This window comes from Candidozyma auris, chromosome 7 (genome assembly GCF_003013715.1).
Source record: "Candidozyma auris chromosome 7, complete sequence".
In the NCBI taxonomy this organism is placed as follows: domain Eukaryota; kingdom Fungi; phylum Ascomycota; class Pichiomycetes; order Serinales; family Metschnikowiaceae; genus Candidozyma; species Candidozyma auris.
In genome coordinates this window covers 829,332-851,289 of record NC_072818.1, presented here as the reverse complement: position 1 = coordinate 851,289, position 21,958 = coordinate 829,332, and the positions used below count along the sequence as shown (strand labels likewise).

The window sequence follows — 21,958 nt, the reverse complement described above, 5'->3', positions numbered from 1 at the left end:
TGGTGCTTTGTTCGCTGCTGCCGGGGCAAAATGGACAAGGAGGGCATGCTGCTTAAATGCTTGGACAAGCTTGGCCAAATCTTGGATTTCGGCTGGGAAAGGGTGGGGTTTTTCTTGTTTTTGGGGGGTTTTGGGCCTAAGCGACGTTTGTAGATTCTTGGTTCTTCGGTTCGATTCCCTAGGGGGATGGAATCCAGAGGGGCTTTTGCCCGTCGCCTAACTTTGGGTGAAGAGTGTGCCTGCAGACAGACGCAGACTGCGTCTGACGACGCATGGTGCATGACGCACATCAACGCCTCCGCCTGCGCCGCACCGCCCGCTCGTGCGTCACAATGCCATGCCCTCCGCAACTCCCTAACCAATGCACCGACGGTTCCGTACTCCAGCTCTTTAGACCACAGTCCAAAGCGCTGTCGTCTCTTTTTTAGTTGATTCTTCAGCCCTCAACCGCTTAGAGTCCGAGCCCGTCGGCTATATCGGGGCTTGGCACACGGTTTACGAGAGAGGCTGCCAAGAAAAGCCGCCGATCTTCTACCGGCGGGCAGCATTGTCGTCCTGCACCTGGTTGCAAATGGTACGACTAATCTACGACCATCAGTGCCGTGGGCCTGCACGGATCCCATCAGATAACTCACTTCCGAGGGTAGCCAGTCTCCTCCTTCTACCGATATCCCCCGGGCCGCCTCCAATAAAATCGCTCCAACTAATGGAGATATCGCATTTTACCACAATTTTCCCTCTGTTTTTACCCGCCCCTGTTCTTTTTTGTCCTCGGCCTGTTCCTTCTGCTTCTGTGCATGCGCTCAAAACCCCGATATCACCATCGCATCGGGTCTAGCAAAAGTCAAATTCTTTCATCAAAATCAGGCAGGTTTCCAGAACCCTTAAAATACCACCAGCCAGCGGCAAAAGCAGTTAATCTGGAAAAATTATTATTTGTCAGGAAAACTTGCTTTCTGAACTTTTTTGAGAACCGATTTCTTATCTATTCCATCAGAACTCAGGTGATTGACAAGATTGAAAAGGAATTTGAAAAGTGAATTTGAAAAGTGAATTTGAAAAGTGAATTTAAAGAAGTGAATTTAAAAAAAAAGTGAAATCAAGCGAATTTGCATCCTCGTGTTCAGACCTGATTTTGAAGAATTCCAGGTCCATCTCAAAAGATCATTATTTTTCACACCTTCAGACGTTCCGAAAATCACTTTCACACAATCTGACTTGGACTTCTTGATTTCCATAGTGACTTTTCACAAAGCTTAGTCAGCGTTTCTTTCGCCAGTTGCATCAAAGAACTTTTCAGTCTGAAACTTCCCTGAAAACTTATCCTACAGACTACACTATTTAAATTTACCAAAAGTACCCGATTTTTTTTTGATTCTACAGCCTTCATTGCTTTTTTGCATCATTCACGCAGCGCCAACACCCATTTTCGTCATTTGAGCTCGCCATGGCCATCTCACTTTATGACCAGTTCTACGTCGAAAAAGACAGAAACTACAAGTTCGAGTTTCTCGCCATGATGGTGAGCTTTCTCCTCCCGGCGGTCCACGGAGTGCTCTTTTCGTGGATCCCTTACTACCTACGAAACAGAAGAGGCGCCAAATCGCTCAACCATACTAAATACTGGTCGTTTTTGAGCCGCTACGCCGCTTTCACCAAAGTGTACAAAGTGGTGGTTTTCAAGAAAGCGTTTTTTTTCCAGCCGTCCATTCTCGTGGCCATGGCCATCCATGTGGCCATCAACGCCGTGTTTTGCTTTGTGGAAACCGCAGATATCGACTACGAGCCTCGGCACTATGTGATTTCCAAAAGAGTCGGGCGCATTGCCATTGGCAATCTTCCGGCGATTTTGCTTTTCATCGCCAAAAACGACTTCATTTCCACTGTAAGCGGCCTCGACTTGGACAAGTCGGTTTTTTTCCATAAATGGCTTGCCAGGTTCATGTTTATTGCCGTTACCGTCCACATGGCGCTTTCTTTGTACTACTGGCTCTCGCTAGAGTTCTACATCATGGTGCAAATCCCGCCCCAGATATTTGGCATGATTTCTTACGGGTGCTTGTTCATGTTGTGCTTTGCGTCGCTCAAGTTCATACGAAATTTCGCCTTTGACTTCTTTTTGGCCCAGCACAGAGTGTTCAACTTCATCATGCTCCTTTTGGCGTTTTTCCACAACGGAGGCAACAAAGCAGCCGTTCTTCTCGGCGTGCACTTGTTGGTTTTGGACAGAATCACCTCCAGAGTGCTTGGAATCGTCACCAAGCGCAGGGGCCCGACAAAAGGTGTGTCTGACTTTGAAATCTTGGACGAAACCACCATCAGAATCACCATTCCCGTGGAAATCAAGAAAATCAACCACGACCGCTGGTGGTGGTTTCTTATTCCTCGGTACGGCGGCTGGAGAGCCGGCCAGCACGTTTACTTGAACGTGATGAAAATCAGCCTTTTCCAGTACCACCCGTTCACCATAGCCAGTTTGCCGGATTCAGGCAAGCAGGTGATCATTCTTAAGGTTATGAAGGGCTTCACAAGAAAGCTTTTGAAGAAGTTGGAGAAGATGAACCAAGATGAAGATCCAGAGTCTTCTACAGAGTCTTCCACCGAGTCTTCTGTCTCCAGATCCTTGAGTCCCTCTCTGTCCACCACCAGCGAAAAGAATCTTGTTATGGGAAGCGAAGATACACTTAAACCACACATCGAGGAGTTGAAGAGCCTCATTGACCTGTTTAGCGCTCCCAGAATCTACAAGATGAAGGCAGGAATAAACGGGCCCTACGGAGCCAAGTACCAGCCACTTACAAAGTTCGAAACGGTGTTGTTTTTCAGCGCCGGTTCTGGCGCTTCTTTCACCCTCCCGGTGGCATTGGATCTTCTCAAAAAGCTCAAACAGAGAGACGACGCCGGCGACTATTTATACAGACCAGAAACCACCAGAGTGAAGATTGTGTTGTCGATGAAGAAAAAGGCCAATCTTCAGTGGTACGACCACCTCTGGCCGGAATTTCTTCCTTTTTTTAATGAGGGCAGAGCCCACTTGGCGCTTCATTTGACCCAGGAGGAGCCTGAACTCGTGACTGTTTCTGAAAAGGACAAAGAATCGAAAAGCACCGAAACGGTGGAGAACACGTTTGTCAGACAGGCGCTGTATGGGTCATCCTCGGCATCTTTGCAAGACTGGAGCGGCTACTCTGTTTCTTATAATAGGCCCCACTTTGACGATATCATCACTGACGCTGCCTCTGAGCTTCGGGACCCTCAGTACAGAAAAGCGTTGGCGTGTGTGGGATGTGGTCCCGAGTTGTTCAATGGTGAAATCGTTTTGAGCTGCCAGAAAAATAGAAAAATGACCCACGCTCCAAATATCTACTGCTACACGGAGTCCTTTGGTTGATTCAGGTGAGGTGATGGATCCTTTTTAAGCACGGTTTGCGTGGATTGTATTTGGGAAAGGTTGGAGACAAGTAGAGCATATAAGTAATATTTGCATTGGAAAGTCGTAGAAAGTTCAGCTACATCGCGTTGCACATCAATTCATTAAATCAGGCGTTGGGAGGAAACCTGTCGCCTTCCCAGTATTTAAACCCAAGCCCGTGGCCCCACTGGTCGTTTCTGTATCTCTTTGGGCTCTTCTCGCCAATCTCGTGAAGCTCCTTCAACTCCTCCTTGGTCAACTGGGGCAATCTCGTGAGCTTCTTGATTCTGTCCAAGTTGGACGTTCTAGGCAACGTGATTCTACCCTCCAAAATGTGGTAGGCGTCAGCAATCTCGTTGGTGGTCACGTCGTACTTCTCTGCAAGCTTCTGGATCAACGGAAGCTTCAACACGGGCGCTCCCTCGGCTCCCACGGGCGAGTAAGCTTCAATCAAGATCTTGTGTTTCTCACACCACTCCACAAGATCCTGCTGGGGCAACTGAGGGTGCAACTCGATCTGATTGAGCACAGGCACCGTCTGGACCTCCTTTAGGAGCCACTGCAACCGCTCGATGTTGTAGTTGGAAACGCCAATGGAGCGCACTTTGCTGGTGGTATTCTTGATTCTCTCCATCTCCTTGTACACATCGATGAACTTTGTTCCTTTCACCGGATCATCGTCGTACTTCAAGTTGCCGTTTTCGTCTCTGGGCTCTGCCGGCAACCCGTTTTCGTCGCCGTGCAAGGCAATGGGCCAGTGCTGCAAGAACAAATCCACATAGTCAAGCTGCAATTTCTGCAACGAAAGATCCAACGACTTCTCGGGGCTGTGCCAGAACGAAGGCCACACTTTGGTCGTGACAAAAATATCTTCTCTCTTGATCACGCCTTCCTTGAAAAGCTCTTGGAGGGCTTCTCCCACATAAGGCTCAGTGCCGTAGTACCAGGCGGTGTCGATGTGGCGAAACCCGGCTTTGACAGCAGTAATGACCTCCTCTTTTGTGTGAGAGGGGTCTTTAGAGGGCACCGTGCCGAGTCCCAACGCAGGGATCGAGTGGCCGTCGTTGAGCTTGAACTTGATATCGGTAGCTGGAGTGGTCATTCTTGGTGGAGGAGAAATGTAGGAACAAACGGGATCTCGAGCCTATTATACTCAGGAGAAGCAATTGCGGTTGCTGGTTGCCACGCAGTATGACAAGTGTGGATGGGTTTTCTTTGAATTGCACTTGAGTTGCACTTTGGTTGCGTTGGTTGCACTTAGGTTGCGTTGGTTGCTGGACTTTACGCTACTGTTGCTGCTCTTCCGCAGTATGCTAGTGTGAGTGGATTTTTTCGCAGCCATTTTTTGGCGGTAGCAAATGAGGCGGTTAGAGGTATTCTTCTAGCGGCTGGTTTATTGGATTGGTTTGGATTTCTTAGGGGAACCGCAACTGGCAACTGGAATTCGGAATTCCGTCTACTCATCACTGGTACATTGTAGCCTTCGTTTTGTTGCTGCGCATGGATAGAAGCAATGGTATAGCAAGCGAGACTTGGAGGCTCGATTGGAGGCTCGATTGGAGGCTCGAGTCGTGCGGAAATGTATAGTGGGAGTCTGGTTTAGCTGGTTTTGCGCTTTGTTTGACTGGTCCTGAAGATTTAGGTGATGTGGTTGTTGTATTGGCACAATACGTGCTTGAAATGGGCATGAGGTGCAGTCTGAGCAAATGACGACTGGGAGGAGGTGCTTTTCAGTGGGAATTAGGTTTTTCCCCTTTCATGGTTAGAGCAGCCACTTGCCTCGATTGGTGTCGATTTGGTGGATTTTTATTTGGTTGGATGTCAGAGTCTCTAGTGTTTTGCTACAACCTCCATTTGGCTGCGAAATAACCAGAACAGTTCCACTGGGAAGTCGAAATCGTCAGCGAAACATCAAATTTCGATTATACTGAAGGCATTGTTCTACTGTCGCACTGATTGGTCAAAGCAGCTCCAAAGGCATAGACGCTGTCTTTTATACTAGGTGAAGATCGCTTGCTTTGTTATCAAGAGCGGTGCCATCTTTATAAAGTTCAACCCTGAGCGCACGGCTCTGTGCATTTGTGTAGGACATTTTCGAGCTCGAGGACGTAGGTTTCAAAAATGCTTAATTTTCATGACAGGCAGAAAAATTTCTGTAATATATGATGCTATGGAGCTCAGCCATGAATCATATTTTGCGTTTCAGATTCATCTTGGGGTCAGATTATTGTTTCTTTGTGTGCTGCAAAGGCACTTGCAGATAGACACTATCTCACTGTGCACTCTGAAACACACTCTGAAACACTGATAGTCTTACCCACACAGCTAGAATTTGAAACAAGGCTATGCTCAGAAAAGTATAAAAAAAAGGTTCATTTTCGACATTCATCTACTCGACAAGTTTATATAACAAATCACTCATTCATCATAAAATGTCTCTTACCACCCTTCTGCGGCACCTATCGTTCTGCGAGGCTGTGTCACGTGACGCGGAATTCACAGTACTCTTGAAACTCCTCAGAACCCTCCCATATCTTAGTCAAGAGCAGCTCATACAATGATTATCTAGTCAAAAGTTACAAAGCTTCGAGATATCTCACAAATACTCGTTTGTCACCAAAAAAAAAAACGACCCACATGAGCCTTTAGCTTGTCTATACCTGCACATATTTAGATCTTGATCGACCCCACAAATTGCAAAATTATCCAGTTTCCATACTCCACAATTCCACCATGTTCTCTCGTTTCAGCTCAAGACGCTCTACTGTGTACTCAAAGAAAGGCATGGTTGCATCTACGCAGCCATTGGCCAACGCAGCAGGTTTAAAAGTCCTTGAAAAAGGAGGAAACTGTGTAGACGCTTCAGTAGCCGTTCTGGCAGCATTATGTGTGGTGGAACCAGGATCCACAGGAGTTGGAGGCGATTGTTTTGTGCTTTATTATGACAAGGACGAAAAGAAGGTCCATGGTTTATCTGGGCACGGGAAACTGCCCCAGAAACTCTCAATTGACGTGGTGAGAGAGAGAGCACCTGAAATCAAGGGTCCTCGGTTACCCTTGACCAGTGTACACGCTATCACGGTTCCTGGCGCCATTGGCGGCTGGATAGACGCTGTTGAAAAATGGGGCTCGGGAAACGTAACATTGGAGGACATTTTTCTGCCAGCAATTGAGTTGGCTGAAGGTGGGTTTGCAGTGTCGGCAATTTCTGCACAAATGTGGCACGATGCACTGGAAAAGTTGATCAAACAAAGTGGCAAGAACGCCGATGTCTTTTTGAATGCTGACGGTTCCTTCTGCAAAACAGGCGATGTGTTCACCAACAAGCCGTTGGCAAAATTGTTCAGAAAGGTGGCCCAGGAAGGCAAGAAGGGATTCTACGAAGGAGACGTGGCTGCAAAAATCGTACAGAAAGTTCAGGAGAAAGGAGGCGTGATGGAGTTGGACGATTTGAAGAACCACACGTCATTAGATGTGGACCCCTTGAGCATGGACTTTGAGGGCAAGTATCTCTGGGAAATTCCACCAAGTGGACAGGGAATCGTCGCTCTTTTGGCTCTTGGGTACATCAAAGAGCTTGCTAAAGTTAAACACATCGACTTAAAAGCCTTGAAGCACAATTCTGCAGAGTACTTGCACTTTGTGACCGAGGCAGTGAAACTTGCCTTCTACGACTCCGAGGAGTTGGTCGCCGATCTCGAGTTCCACCCAGAAATCGATGTCAAAAAGGCACTTAGTGAGGAAGCACTTGCAGAGAGAGCAAAACTCATCAAAAAAGACAGCGTCTTGCGTCGTGAACAGATAGAAGGAGAGCACGTCAAGGGCCCAGTTCCAAACCCCATGTATAAAGGTGACACTGTGTATTTCACCGTCACCGACAAGGATGGAAACGCCTGTTCGTTCATCAACTCTGTGTTCACGTGTTTTGGCACCGGTATCATTCCAAACGACTACGGTTTTGCCCTACAGAGCCGTGGAGGCAATTTCAATCTCACCCCAGGCGCTATCAACAGTTTGGAAGGCGGCAAGAGACCTTACCACACGATTATTCCCTCACTTATCACTCAGCTCAACGAGTCTCAGCAGCACGAGCTCTACGCTTCTGTCGCTTGCATGGGAGGATGGGCCCAGCCGCAAGCACATGTCCAAATTTTGCTCAATATGGTTCTTTTTGGATTCGATGCCCAGGAGGCGCTTGATGCCCCACGCTTTTGTCTTGAGCCCAATGAGCAGCACAGGCATTTGGATGTAGGCAAAGGTTCGGGGGGTCCAGTGTCTACTCCACACACGTTGGTAAAACTCGAGGAAGGGATCGATAAGGAAGTTGTAGAAGAATTGCGCCAGATGGGCCATTGCGTGGAGTACGTGACAGGATGGAACAGAGGTACTTTTGGGCGGTCTCAATGTATTAAAAATGAGGCCAAGGGTGCCGATATTGTGTGGTCAGGAGGCTCTGATTTGAGAGGTGACGGTGCCGCCGTTCCTCAAATATAGACTGAAAAAGTGCCAGTATTTAGATGAAGTGATTTTTTTTTTTTTTCTTTTTGGAAACGAAGGGTCCCTGAGTAGTAAAGAAAAGCATCGTCTTGTCGTAGTACAGCAGTCAGGAAAACTACAAAGCAGTCTAATCGTCAAAAGTTCGTTTTATTTGAAAGTGGTATATTACAAAAACATCCTGGAAGAAGTGAATGGCACGGCAGATTAGAAGAAGGCCAAGATCAAGCCGATCACATTGACCCTGCCGGTGATAATGGCAATGACAAAGTCAATCACAAGCTTGATGTAGTCAGAGTTGCCAATGATGTCTCCAATGACCAGGAACACCACGCCAGAGTCGATCAAAGACCTGAACAAGATTGACCAAGTCACGATGTTGTTGTCCACAAGGTACTTCACCAACTTCTTGTCGAAACCGTACCAATCAGAGTCCATGATAGCGTTGTAGATGACGTTGATCGCAAGACCAGACTTCTTCAATGAAACAGCCACATCCTCGATGTTGGCGTCGCTGCCAATAAGACGAATCATCTGCTGGTACACAGAGTCCCAGATGTCTCTTCTCTCGAGGTAGCTGGCGGTCTCAGCACGCTTAGCAAGCTCGTGCAAGTGCTCAGTAATAGCCTCAACATCACGCTTGGCCAATTCCTCGTCGTCACGCTTGAGAAGGTTGTCCAAGAGTCCACCGAGAGCAGAGCCAGAAGTGGTGGCAGCAGAACCTGCGCCAGTGCCTGTGGCAGTATTAGCACCAGCTGGAGCTCCAGCAGCGGTGCCAGTAGGAGCTGTTTCGGCAGCACCACCAGCGGGAGCAGAGGTGGCAGCAGCGGCGCCAGCTGGAGAAGAAGTGGCAGCAGCGCCGGCGGTTTCCGAATTGCCTCCAAGACCGCCCAAGAGACCACCCAAGACACCTCCAGAAGTGGCAGCGGCAGCTGTGTTGGAAGTGGTAGCAGCAGCAGGAGCAGCAGTATCAGCAGCAGGAGCAGAAGAGGCTCCGCCAGCAGCACTAGAGCCGCCGAACAAACCGCCCAAAAGACCACCAATGCCTCCAGAGCCAGAGCCAGAAGCAGTGCCGGTAGAAGCAGGTCTGGAAGTAGTAGCCGAGGCACCTGAGTTGCCAGAAGAAGAACCAGAGCCCGAGGAGCCCGAAGAGCCGAAGAGTCCGCCGAGGAGGCTGCCAATCAAGCCGCTACCGGAGCCGCCCGAAGATGTTCCAGAAGTGGAGTTGTTGCTGGAGCCGCTGGAACCGCCAAAAAGACCGCCGGTGAGGCCGCTGATGAGGTTTCCAATCAAACCGCCGCCAGAACCCGACGAAGTCGTGTTGTTGGAGCCCAGAGAGCCGCCTCCACCAAGAAGACCACCAAGACCGCCAAGGAGACCACCGATCAAGCCTCCACCGCCTCCGCTGCCGGAAGACGTCAGGTTGCTGTTGCCCTTGTAGTACTTGACGAAATCAGTGAGACCATCGATAAATTCGTAGTGCGTCAACACCAACAAGACCAAGTCCAAGGCAAGGCCGCTGCTGTCTGCGACTTCCAAAAGGTATGTCAAGTTCTTCTCTTCAATCAAGTTGGCGACGAACTTGACGATCTGGTCGTCAATGACAGGAGTTCTCACTGCCGCTTTGGCGAGGGTCACACCGGTGCCTGTCTTGTTCAAGGAGGTGAAGAACTGTGTGAGCAAGGTGTTTTCTCTCTTGTCCAAGGGAGAGACGAATGCTGGAGAAACATCGGCCTCCAGACGAACGTTGAACTCGTCTCTGGCTCTGAGAGCCTGCAACTCAATGGGCAACGCCGTCGAGAATGACAAAAGCGAGAAGATCGCCACTATAGGGAGGTACACGAACTTCATGGATGAAAGGTTGTAGGGATCGAAAAAAAAGAAGAGTAGGGAAACGCCCCCGCTTTATAAGAGAAGCTTCTCTGTCACAACATTGAATGGGGGTGGTAGACTTTTTTCGCAGCCAAACGTCTGTCCTGCATGCAGCCGCCAAACATGGGTTCCTCAACAGGGAATAGTACCCTCGCCCGCTGCACACACTTTGCCTAATCAGGTAAAACCCAATGGAAGCCCTCACGCCCACTTAGTCAAGAGTGGATCTCTGGCTTCGCCATATCCCCAGGGCTTGGGGGAAAAGCCTTGTATATATTTCCAAGAGAGGACAAGGAAAGCCAAAATAACTGTATTTGGTTTTGTAGAGGATTTGTGGTGTTTGTTTGGGTTTTGCGGATTTGCTGGTGGTTTTGGCTTTAGCAGCCATTCAGGAACCACTGGCCCTCTTCAAGTCTTCTTTGCTTCGTCACTTGTCACATTTCTCGTAAATCCACAAAACAATACGTCTTGGGCCCTGTCCCCGCAAAAGTGGTCGTCGCTGCACAGCGAAAAGGACGTTAAACAGAGGATTCACAGCAGCAATTACGATACATCCTCGAAACGGGAATCGGTCCGCATTGGGCAATTTTCCACCCCCCTCCACACTGGAAAAGGAGACCACCCAGATCTGCTGGGGTGGAGACTGAAGAAAACAGAAGGGAAAGAAGCAGAAGAAAGGGGATCAGGCGGGCCGTGGAGAAGACGCTGTTTAGTGACTGAGTGGGTGTTCGACTCAATTGGTGATTCTCTTCGATCCGCTACCTTTTGTTCGTTTTCTTCGGCTTCTTCTTGTTAGTTTGTCCTCTAAGTTCCTCAATTGACCTCGTCCTCTTTTCCTAGATGCTTGGTCAGTACGGTCTTATTGTAAGCGCTTACTGAGTGTGGAGGACTGCTTACCATTTTGGGACTCGCTTATAGCCTCTCTCTCGTCTGAATTGAGAGAATGCACCCCGAGCAGAAGGAGATCGACATAGAAAGCGGCAAGGTTCCGAAGCAGTGTCAATGTGCAACCTGGCGAAGGTGGTGAAAATTCTAGAATTATGATCGTTTGGCAAGAGCACTTGAAATAACCAATGGCATAAGCAAAATCAAGGTAAGTGTCCAGGTAAGGTCAGAGATTCGTTGAAACTGCTGAACAGGATTCTGGAAGTGCCTCCCAGGGAAAATGAGCCTCAGACTCCGAGAAAACCAGCGTATTAGTTCAATTTGAGAATATGCTTCTATTATTGTTTGTTCATTTTCTTGTTCAGTGGGAGCCTCGATAGGAGAAGGAAGGCTCTGTTTGCAGCCAATGCGTGGAGTGCGCAATAACCCTTGACACATGTTTTTTGAACAACCTCTTTGAACCATTTCCCGATACGGTAACGCCTCTGCTCTCGAGCCCAGGCAGCCCAAGGGCAAAACACAGGTAAAGTGGGAAAGAGGCACGGGTTCTTCAGAGTGTTCTGTACCTTTGTGAATTCTGTGGATTATGGATGCAGTGGGTGTAGTGATTTGATGGTCTCCTGTTGTGTACCAGACTTCCAGAACAGAGTTTCCACAACAGAGTCAGGTTTCCTGGTTGTTTCGGGAACTCTGGTAGAGATTCTGGGAAAATTCCACATTTCTTAACCATTGGCACTTTACTGACGCCAAATTCAGCTAGGTTATACCGAAAGGTGGTAGTTTATTGGTATTTTGCAGCCAATCATGATGAACAAAGAAACTTTCATTTTCTAAACCACAAAGTCTCACCGCCCAAGCAATCAAGTCCTGGAATCCTCCACCTAGATCAGTTTCTGTGGAAAGGTCAATTGAAGTCTCACATAAGGGCTACCGGGTCTCTAGGCCTTCCAATACAGCCTTTTCTCGTTCTCTGACCTCATAGGTTCATCCTGAACCAACTGACACAAGACCAACCCAAGTGGCCTTTTTTTATTTACCTCATTTTCAATTCTCGTTTGTTTTTCTGCCTGTAGCATTCTACGCTACTATTATTCTGTCCTGTGCTAGGATCATGGTACGTGTGTCACTTTCCAATTCAACTTCCATGTAACAAGTTACACAATTCCCTTAAACACCACGATTACCTTAAAGGTACCCACAAAAGTTCCCTCCCTACAGTTTAATAAAATTTCCACCCAACTACTCAAATCATAAAAAACCTCCGGGTGCCTTCCTCTTCCTAGTCCCACCGTCTCCAGTGTTAGCGTGTCGCGGGTGTGCACAATTTGAAACCTTCAACTCTACTCTATTCTTCCACCTTCAACAACTCCTTCTTTATCTACAATGTCTGCTGACGACGACTTGGTGCCCGAATCTGTAGAAGGCTACACTGTGGGCGAGAAAAAGACCATTGCTGAGTACACGAAGCTCGACGCTGAGGACGAGTCGCTTGCCAAGTGGAAGGCGTCTTTGGGGTTGAGTGCTGAGGGCCTGGCTTATCCGGTGAAGGCGGGCGATAAGAGAACCGTGGTCATTGTCGAGATGGCGCTAACGTTTCCTGAAGATAAGCTGCTCGAGCCAATTGTGATTTCTTTGGAGGACGCGAGCGGGAACACCATCGATAAGGAGATCAAGTTCTCCATCAAGGAGAAGGCCGTGTACGAGTTGCACGTCAAGTTTCGCGTACAGCACGAGATCATCACGGGCTTGAAGTATTTGCATTCGGTCAAGAAGGCTGGCATCCGTGTGGAGAAGATGGAGGAGCCTTTGGGCTCGTATGCTCCCAACACTAAGGAGAAGCCTTACTACGAGAAGTCCTTGGGCGCCGTGGAGGCGCCTTCGGGGTTGTTGGCTAGGGGCTCGTACTCTGCCGTGACCAAGTTTGTGGACGACGATAAGACCGTTCATTTGAGCTTTCCCTGGTCGTTCCAGATCACGAAATGAGGGTCATCGTAAACCTTTGAAAGACACCCAAACGCGTTTTGCAACGTCTGCTGCTTGCACTGTGACACATCCAAGTATATGAATCAGCTTTAGAGAATCTAGATGATATAGCTTGCTAAAGAGTTTAATATGAGTTCGTGCTGATATGACTAGGGGCATCTTATATATGCTCTATGCCTTGTTTATATGCTTATATGCTGTAGCTCTGAATATCACGACTACCTCATCCCGAGACGCTTTTTTGATCCAGGTCTTGAAGGAATGTATGTTGGTGCCCTCTTCACACCTTTTGAAACTAATTCGGTGCTGCCCAAAGGTGCTGAGTCCTGCTCAACACGAGGGGGCCGGTAAAGCTTAATCTGTTGCCTAACAGGCGCTTTTCTCAGCAAAACCGAGTTCATATACTCTGCTGATCTTTGGTTCAATCTATTCAGCGATGGTCTTGTTGACGAGGGTGGCATGTCTCTTGCTGTGCTGAATTCAACCGGATAGTCATTGAATTGCGACTCTAGTTTTCCATCGTTTTTACTTTGGAATTCTTGAAGCACGTCTCGTATGGATTCAGGCATCTGCTTCCCTAACAATTGATACAAATGTTCGATTGTTTCGGCGTTATCAAAATGTAGGGCCCGATGAAGTCTTTCAGAAACACCTTTCAAGAATCGTGAGTGTTTTACAACTGCTTTCCAGCGATTACCTCCTTCCTCTTCAATGTAGGAAGATAAGAATAGCAACGCTTTTGCTCGTGTGACGGCCACATAGAAGCATCGTCTCTCCTCATTTACCGAATCCTCGTCAGTCATGGCGAACGAAGCGGGAAGAAGCCCTTCTGACAATCCAGGAACAAACACTATGGGCCACTCTAGACCCTTGGCGCCATGAATGGTCGATATGGCTACCTTAGGAGTTGCATCCTCATCATTTTGCTCTGGATCGTTGTCAAACAATCTCACCGATGCAGCGAATGACTGGAGAAACTTTGCTCCAGTAACCTCGATCTCTGTGGGTTGCGGCTCTTCTCCCTCTTCCAAGTAGTCCGGCAAGAAGTCTTCCTCAGGCATTTCGAAGGCTAGTAGTTGACTTTTGACCTCCATGATATTCAATTCCCAGTCAATGTTCTCTGCAAACTCCTTCTTGAGCCCAGACTGATTGTAGAGCTGCATGAACATTCGATCGAGAATCTCCAGAAGATCAGGAATGCCATCTATGTCATCCGGCAACATTTCACGGCATTTGCCTATAATATTCAAGAATCCTTTAAGAGCATCCTTCGCTTTGGGACCTAAGGAGCAAGCGACATCACCATCAGTTATTCCTCTCAAAATTCCGAGGATCAGCCTGTTCCCGTCTTTGGCTAGTTGTGCATCAATACTCTGTTCCAAATCTCCAATTGCCTTTGCACCGAGCCCACGTTTTGGAAAGTTTACGCACCTTAAGAGGGCCACACGGTCATTTTCATTTGCAACACATCGCAAATAGTCCATAATCGCAACGACCTCCTTGCGTTCCCAGAATGCTCTGCCCTTGACCATGTAGTAAGGGATCATTCTTCGCGTCAATTCAGTCTCTAGGGCTCGAGTCTGATAGGCTGAGCGAACTAAGATTGCACAATCAGAATGCACAAACCCCGGTAGTTTCATAGCCTGCTTGATCTGAAGCGCCACCCACGCAGCCTCCTTCTCTGACGAGTTGAATTTGTCGTAGACTGGTTGCAATCCACACGCTGACTGAGATCGAAGGTTACGACCTGTTCTTCCTTGTTGCTGGAGCATAAGCGTTTCTGAAAGTCCTAGGATTCCCGAGGTGGATCTGTAATTCTCCTCGAGAGTAATGACTCGCAATCTGTGATTCTTGTAGTGTTGCCTCACTTTGTCGAAATTGGCGGTCTGGGCGTTCCGAAAAGCGTAGATGCTTTGGTCTGGGTCTCCAACCACTGTCACATTGTCCTGGCCGTTCTTGTCTGTGAGACTTCCTTTAGCAAAAAGATACATGAGTTGCAATTGAACCTCGTTGGTATCTTGGAACTCGTCCACGAGGGTGTGCTCGATATGACTGAGCACTGGATAGTTCGACAAGATTTGGTGGCAGTACAAAAGACAGTCGTCGAAGTCGAGAAGCTTGTTCTTCGTCAATCTGCTCTGGTAGGCGTCATACACGATTTCAAGGAGCCTGTTCAGCTGCCGCTGTTTTTTATACTGGTCCACACGTAGGCCCTTTGACTTCAATGCAGATATTGCCTTGCGAATGCTCTTGGGGCTAAAACCTCTGTAGCTCTGGTTATTGTCTGACTTATACAAGTTCGTCTCTGATTCAGGAAGGCCATCAATTACGTGCCATTCGTCCTCTGATAAATCTTCAAGCGCCTCAGATAGTAGCTGTTGAGAATCTCTCTCATCGGCAATAGTGAAATTAGCCATTCCTATTCTGGATCCGTATTTCTGGATGATCCTATAGCAGATGCTGTGAAAAGTCCCAATGAGAAGCCTCTCCACAGCAATTTCCGTCCCCTTAAGGAGCTCCTTCAATCTCTGCAACATCTCATTGGCTGCCTTCTTTGTGAACGTCGTGACAATAATGTGCTCTGGCTTGATATCATCGCTAAGCAACAAGTAGGCCACACGAGCTACAAGCACCTTGGTTTTGCCTGTCCCAGGCCCAGCAACGATCTGGAGCACCCCCAGCGCCGGCGCCTCCACAGCCTGCTTCTGTCTTTCGTTGAGCCCGGCAAAGACCCGTGCCAACACATCTCGCTGGCGCATACCAAGGGAAATCGAGGTAGTTAGCGAGTGGTAGCTAGTGTTGATATGTTTATATGCGCGAATCAGATGAGTAGGCGATTGTGGTGATAACATATACATAAGATTTGGGGCGTTTGAAAACGTTGAGGAAACTTGGTTGTTATTAGCTTAAATCTCTTGTGAGATGTCCTTTCAGTGTTTTCAATCCACGTCATACGTCATTATTTTGTGTGGTGAAAGTGACATGCCCTTCGAAAATAGCTGTATGAGTATAGTTTTTCGCAGCCAAATGATGAGTAGCTACACAGTTAGCCATGTTGAGTGGAAGGTGCAAGATGGCAAATATAATAATAAGGATCCTCTGTTGAAACCTTGCTGTATTTTGAAATGAGACATTTTGTCTTTTTATGTTGTGAAGGTAATATGTGTGAGGATAACTCACACGTTCACTATTGGCCGCTTTTCACTGTATTCTTCTTAGTTACGACCTGCCAAGTAACCACCTTAGATCTACAATTGTCTTCTGCTTTACGTAATCATTTTGAAATCACGTTGGCCTTATTTTGTCTCGCAACAAACTCAACGGCCACTTATAGGTTCCGCTTTGTCCTCTTTTCGTGAAGACCTATAGTCGTCTGTCACTCCAATTGCTTCAACCAAGAAGGATGCTTTGAGTGATAAATGCATTTCAAAGTGTAGAATTATCATTTCTGTCGTTCTAACAACTATTTGCGTGGTTGAACCGAATAAAAAGGGTACAGTTGCCTTCTCTGCTCTTGTAACCACTCATGCTGATATATCAACTATACTTTGACCAACTGTGGGTTTCAAAAACTTGCTCTCGATTCTCTATTTGGACATCCATTTTCATGTCCAAATCAACTTCAGAACCGAACACCTCTAAAACTCCAATCTATTCACTCCAACCGCTACTCGCTCTCTTTCTACAACCTTCTTCCCTGGGTCATATTTTGCAACCAAAATGTCGCGATACAGAAATGCGTCTACCTATTACTTCTACTGATATTCATCTACACAGCTCATACTCACAACACATCCCCCTACAATCTTCAGCTGCCACGCATCCTGATGTGGCTCTGGATATTCTTGCTCCCCGTATGCCTTGCGGAGGCCAACTGGCCCAGACTATCTACTCGTTCCAGCCAGGCCTACAGAGCTGAGCGAGACATAGCTTTGGACATTCCCATAGATCAACAAACACCATTTGGAATCAGCGCCAATAGACTCATATTTGATGTTGAGGGCTATACTGCCGACTCCTTGGCCACCCTCCTGAACGTCTTGTACGTGGGCATCAATGCTATCATGCTAGATATGTACTGGAACGAGTACACCCACCGATGGCAGCTCTGTCCTGCTCCCATTCCCGAGGATGCCACTGCCAACCTGTCAGAAACAGTCAAAGTATCATGGCAGGATAAAACTTATCGGTGCCAGCCGAGCTTTGCCGATAGCGACGTGTACGCCACGCTACGAGACTATATCAAGTCATCCAACATCAATAGCGAGGCCAATGTCGTGCAATTGATCTTGAACTTGCGGCTGATTCGAAACGACACGGTTGTCGTTAGAACAAACACTACAGGCAATCGAACCGTGGCCACACGGCCGGCGCCTACGTCTCTCCAAACGGGGATGGTGGTGTACCAGCCCAAATACATGGAGGTGGGCAATACTTCGCTCAGTGGCCCGATCTCCACACTCAACTCGTATCTCTACTCTCCTCGTGACTTGAACACGTCGGTCCAAATCAATGTGACGCTGAACTATGACAGTGAGTTTCCTACCATGCAAGACTTCATGTTCAACATGTACAAGCGTACGTTGATCTCCGCCATCAACACTGACTTTCGAAATACCCTGAGAACTTATAACCTTTCCCTGGCTGATAGGGACTCGATCTTTTTTTATGAGGATTCTGGTTTCACCTTGAACGACACCTCGGAGTTTGTTCTTGAACTGTGTCGTAAACGACTAACAGAAGTTTTTGACTCAAACTATTACTCTCAGAGGGTCCATACGACAAAGTTTCGCACGCTTATAGACTCTAACGAAGCTCCATTGTCTCGTGATGATGCCCACAATGCCCTTCAGTGTGGGTACATGCCCGTACTCAATGCATCATGGTACCCTGCTGATAACAAGTCCAACATATCCGATGACTATACCGGCAGAATTCTTAATCGGTACATTCCTTATTCATACTGGTCGTGGGGCTCTAACGAGCCCAACGCTTCGTTTGTCAACAAGACAAGGATTGCATTAGACCAGGACGACCTTCGAACTCGTGATGAGGATGACGACGATGACAATGATGTAGATAATCCTTTTGGGGATGACCCTGACTGGCAGGAAACAGCAGAGAGTCAGGTGGCTGAGAAGTGTGTAGCGATGAAACAAGGCGGCTGGGCCGTTGAAAATTGCTACAACAAGTACCGGTTGGCTTGCAAAAACACCCGCAACCCATTTGAATGGCAGCTCTCTGAAGAAATCGCTCTGTATTTTAGCACAAACCAGCAGGTGTGTCCTAAGAACTTCAAGTTCGGAATTCCTCATCTGTCCACCGAGCAACTAGCACTCAGGAACTTCCTCAACGCCTCACAAGTGATCTATCCCGTCTGGATAGACTTGAATGACATCACCATTCTGGGCTGCTTCGTTGACGGAGGACCCTACGCAGAATGTCCGTATAAACGTGCTGTGACTACAAGCAATTTGATCCGGCTGATTGCGCCATCGGCAGTGGTTGCTGTGGTGATTCTCTTGCTCATCTTCTACGAAAGATTCTTCCTTCTGACTCCAATCCACTCCAATCGACGCCGGCATTGGAAACGAGTTATCAATCAATACTACAAGAAGAATGACTACGAGGGGGTGCCCTCGTAGACGGCAGAAGAATGGACTCGACCACATTTGACTCTTGGAAATTGTCATTGTCAATCTTTCAATTTGCATCATCAATCTCCCTTTGCATTCACTTTAATTAATATTTATACCACCTGGCTAACCTTAATTGCCATTTGCAACCATAAATGTCGCGCCAACCACGAATGTCGCGGATGTCGCACTCCTGGGGCAAGTCACCACAAATTTAACCTTTGCCATCTACTCTCACTCCAATCAATTCCCAATCCACCTTCAACTTCAACTCTCATAATGAACGATCCAAATTGGCAAAGACTCTCCAATGAGTTGAGGCGTCGCGCGGCTAAGGCACGCACTGGCGGTGGCGGTCCCCCAAAAATGCCCATAGGGGGACTCTTTTCCGTTGGAGGAGTGATTCTCGCCTCAGCAGCTATCTACGCTGTTGGAAACTCTCTCTTCAACGTTGATGGTGGTCAGAGAGCCATCGTGTACTCTCGTTTGAGCGGAGTCCAGTCTCGTATTTACCCAGAAGGTACCCATTTCGTGCTACCTTGGTTTCAGAGACCTGTGGTGTACGATGTGAGAGCTAAACCAAGAAACGTTTCGTCATTGACAGGTACCAAGGACTTGCAAATGGTAAATATCACATGTCGTGTTTTGTTTAAACCAGACGTGATGGAATTGCCCTCAATCTACAGAACTTTGGGTAAAGATTATGACGAGAAGGTGTTGCCATCGATTGTGAATGAAGTATTGAAATCTGTTATTGCGCAGTTCAACGCCTCGCAATTGATCACACAGAGAGAGAAAGTTTCCAGATTAGTCAAGGAGAATCTTGTGCGTCGTGCATCGAAGTTCAACATTTTGTTGGACGACGTTTCGTTGACGTACATGACCTTCTCACCCGAGTTCAGTGCCGCTGTTGAGGCCAAGCAGATTGCCCAGCAAGATGCGCAAAGAGCTGCTTTCGTGGTTGACAAGGCGATTCAAGAGAAGCAGCAATTGGTCGTGAAGGCTGCCGGTGAGGCCAAGTCTGCCGAGTTAATTGGTGAGGCCATCAAGAAGTCCAAGGACTACGTTGAGTTGAAGAGGTTAGACACTGCGCGTGAGATCGCCAGAATTTTGGCCAACTCTCCTAACAGAATCCTTTTGGACAACGACACGTTGTTGTTGAACACTGTCGCCGACACCAGAAAATAATGTACATAGCCGTGTCCCCGAGACGCCCTATTAACGACGATGAACATGAAGCGTATCGTATTCTACTTAACATATAACCTCTTAACCTAAACCATTAACGTATAAAACAAATGTAATCTTGAACCATCAAAGGGGAGCCCCAGCCACCTTAAAAGATGGAGTTGACAATGTTGGAGCCGATGGTGGCACCAGCACCGAAGATGGCAGCATTTCCAAGTTTACCTCCAAACTTCTTCACCTCGTCATGAGCCTTGCCGTGATGCAGCGAGCCTTCAACAACCTGCTGCTCTTGAGGCTGCTGCTGTAATTGTTGTTGTGGGTAGTAGTTTGTCGAGGGAGGAGGGTACTGGGCGTAGCCTCCATACGAAGGCTGCATCTGCTGGCCCTGAGGAGAGAAGCCACCATTGTTGTAAACAGGGTACTGAGGGTAAGTGGGCTGGGGCACCACCTGATCGTATGGAGGAGCAGCAGGCGAAGGAGAAGCATAGCGATTTTCAAACTGAGCCTTCTCCAGCTGCTCAAACTCAGACTCTGAAATCACACTAACGTAATTCGAGGGAAACACGCCCGCTCTATCAGGACCCTCTCCCTGCTTGTATCCCTTCCACCAGTCCAGCGAAAGGTGCTCCACAACCGCCAATTTATCGTCTCTCACCAAGCGCAAATCGTCCTTTTCTTGGGGCTCGTAGTTGTACAACGCTTTGCAGAAGCCCACAGGCGCTGCCGGTTTTCTTGGAGGCAACCTAGCCACAGCATTTGCTGGAGGCGATATCTTTTCCTGAATCGATGTTTCAGACAACTTCTGCAGGACCAAGGCGACATCGCCGCCGTTCTTCTCATCGCTTTTTGCCACGTCACTGTTTTCAGCTTCAGCTCCTTTCCTCAACTTCTCAGGGCCCCATGTTTCCATCCCCTTGGAGTACCTTGGAGGAAGCGCCTCCAGCAAAGCGGCCATGAGTTTTTCGTCAATGACCGCCAGGTCCACGAGAAACTCCAACTCTGTTCTGATGTTTGTGAGGGATCTGTTGATAAGTGCAGCAGACATGCTGTGGAGCAGATGTGAAGAAAAGTAGTAGTTGTAGCTTTAGGAGTGGTAGGGTGCGCTCGGTTAAAAGAGGCGAGTGCACTCCGAGGCGAAGCCCGGAGGAAGAGGCAGAAAGAGCACAAAAAAGGTGAAATTGTCTTCTCGGATAAAGTGAGAGTTGTATTCTGTGAAACGTCTCTGAATCCCAAGGACTGTCGTTATTATTATATTTTTGCTGTCTTTAGCCTTTTTTTTGTGAGCAGCTATTTGGTCTGGTCGGTCCATTAAGTATGGGGAGATTCCGCAGTGGCTGCAAAATTCTGCGGAATGACAAAAAGAGAAGAGTGTCATGAACATGCACCGACTCTACTTTGTGCGTTGATTTCCAAAATTTTTCACTATTTCGATGTTTTAACTGTGAGGTGCGCTCTCTTAAAACTGATAGGTTATCGGTGTGTGAACTTGAAAAATAGAGCCAACTTCTGTCTGATGACTCTGCCTCGGATTCCACTGGACGAATCCGAATCTCGTTTTTCTCTACAATGTTCTACAACTCAACTAAGTATAGCTCGTGAATTGCCTATACAGTAGTACGCAAGAAGGGAACGGCACCACAGCCGGCGTTTTTGTTCAAATTGTTGTCCTTTGGCGCGTTGGTTTCAGTTTGAGTATTCTGCGCAGCCAGGGTGAATTTGGGATTGAGGACGACGACAAAACGGGGAAAAAGCTGTCCTTTTATATTCCTCCAATTTCAGTTTAACCATTCGGGCCAATTGTGTCCTGAGATTTCCTCTTGGGAACTCTCAAAGCGTCTTAAGAGTTTCAGGGTGTTTTTCTTTCGGGCCTGACACTGAGATATAACTACGTTTGCCGATTTTGACTCTTTTGGTCGATAAGGTGAAATGAAGGAAAGCATTGTGCAACGACGACACATGCTCTTGCACCGACAGTGCCGAGGTTTACTCCTTCTTTCTAAGTGACTTGTTTGGTCTGATCTAATGAGAATCTATATAATTTTGCTCCCAACGAAAATAGCCCCAAGGTTCAAATTTCAGCACAAAGGTTGGTTGAATGATATTTCATTTATACCTACCTCCATTAGCCAACAGACTGGACGCTCAGGAGGATTGTAAATGAAAGCAGAGTTTGTTATTGGCTGCTCTCAAGACTTCATCAGATTGAATACATTCCACAAATTTCTGAAAAGTGGCAAAGTGGCAAACCAATAATGACTTACCAAATTTGTTTGCCTTCGAGCTAACCACCTAATTCAGTCCGACTGAGCTAATAACACCGCCTTCTGTCGCTACTACCAGTGCTTCCAATGGCTGCAAAATACTTAGTGTGCGAATAACAAAAGTATCCATTTCGCCACATCAAATCTCCAAGAACAACATATGTGACCAAACACCCTATAACCATGCTCTAACACAAATCTTCACCACATTCCAACCGTTTCCACTA

At 47.5% G+C, this 21,958-nt stretch overlaps 9 protein-coding genes across 9 annotated transcripts; 5 read left to right on the top strand and 4 right to left on the bottom strand. All coding sequences in view use genetic code 12, as the record gives it.

The window, feature by feature from the left end:
- Positions 1-1,447: 1,447 nt before the first annotated feature.
- FRP1 (Frp1p) lies at positions 1,448-3,391 on the top strand (the record flags this gene model as incomplete). Its single annotated transcript, XM_029036487.2, has 1 exon — positions 1,448-3,391. The coding sequence occupies one exon, from the start codon at positions 1,448-1,450 to the stop codon at positions 3,389-3,391; it is 1,944 nt and encodes a 647-aa protein (XP_028889378.2).
- Positions 3,392-3,539: 148 nt separating this feature from the next.
- On the bottom strand, positions 3,540-4,514 carry ARA1 (D-arabinose 1-dehydrogenase (NAD(P)(+)) ARA1; the record flags this gene model as incomplete). Its single annotated transcript, XM_029036486.2, has 1 exon — positions 3,540-4,514. One exon carries the CDS (start codon positions 4,512-4,514, stop codon positions 3,540-3,542), a length of 975 nt encoding a protein of 324 aa, XP_028889377.2.
- Positions 4,515-6,145: 1,631 nt separating this feature from the next.
- ECM38 (Ecm38p) lies at positions 6,146-7,906 on the top strand (the record flags this gene model as incomplete). Its single annotated transcript, XM_029036485.2, has 1 exon — positions 6,146-7,906. One exon carries the CDS (start codon positions 6,146-6,148, stop codon positions 7,904-7,906), a length of 1,761 nt encoding a protein of 586 aa, XP_028889376.2.
- A 207-nt stretch (positions 7,907-8,113) lies between these two features.
- Positions 8,114-9,757, bottom strand: CJI96_0005485 (uncharacterized protein; the record flags this gene model as incomplete). Its single annotated transcript, XM_029036484.2, has 1 exon — positions 8,114-9,757. One exon carries the CDS (start codon positions 9,755-9,757, stop codon positions 8,114-8,116), a length of 1,644 nt encoding a protein of 547 aa, XP_028889375.2.
- Positions 9,758-12,046: 2,289 nt separating this feature from the next.
- RDI1 (Rdi1p) lies at positions 12,047-12,646 on the top strand (the record flags this gene model as incomplete). The annotated part of the gene is made up of 1 exon (XM_029036483.2): positions 12,047-12,646. One exon carries the CDS (start codon positions 12,047-12,049, stop codon positions 12,644-12,646), a length of 600 nt encoding a protein of 199 aa, XP_028889374.1.
- Positions 12,647-12,864: 218 nt separating this feature from the next.
- On the bottom strand, positions 12,865-15,405 carry CJI96_0005483 (DNA helicase SRS2; the record flags this gene model as incomplete). The annotated part of the gene is made up of 1 exon (XM_029036482.2): positions 12,865-15,405. The coding sequence occupies one exon, from the start codon at positions 15,403-15,405 to the stop codon at positions 12,865-12,867; it is 2,541 nt and encodes an 846-aa protein (XP_028889373.2).
- A 1,068-nt stretch (positions 15,406-16,473) lies between these two features.
- CJI96_0005482 (uncharacterized protein) lies at positions 16,474-18,291 on the top strand (the record flags this gene model as incomplete). The annotated part of the gene is made up of 1 exon (XM_029036481.2): positions 16,474-18,291. The coding sequence occupies one exon, from the start codon at positions 16,474-16,476 to the stop codon at positions 18,289-18,291; it is 1,818 nt and encodes a 605-aa protein (XP_028889372.2).
- A 270-nt stretch (positions 18,292-18,561) lies between these two features.
- PHB2 (prohibitin subunit PHB2) lies at positions 18,562-19,470 on the top strand (the record flags this gene model as incomplete). The annotated part of the gene is made up of 1 exon (XM_029036480.2): positions 18,562-19,470. One exon carries the CDS (start codon positions 18,562-18,564, stop codon positions 19,468-19,470), a length of 909 nt encoding a protein of 302 aa, XP_028889371.2.
- A 148-nt stretch (positions 19,471-19,618) lies between these two features.
- Positions 19,619-20,515, bottom strand: PIN3 (Pin3p; the record flags this gene model as incomplete). The annotated part of the gene is made up of 1 exon (XM_029036479.2): positions 19,619-20,515. The coding sequence occupies one exon, from the start codon at positions 20,513-20,515 to the stop codon at positions 19,619-19,621; it is 897 nt and encodes a 298-aa protein (XP_028889370.2).
- Between the last annotated feature and the right edge of the window lie 1,443 nt (positions 20,516-21,958).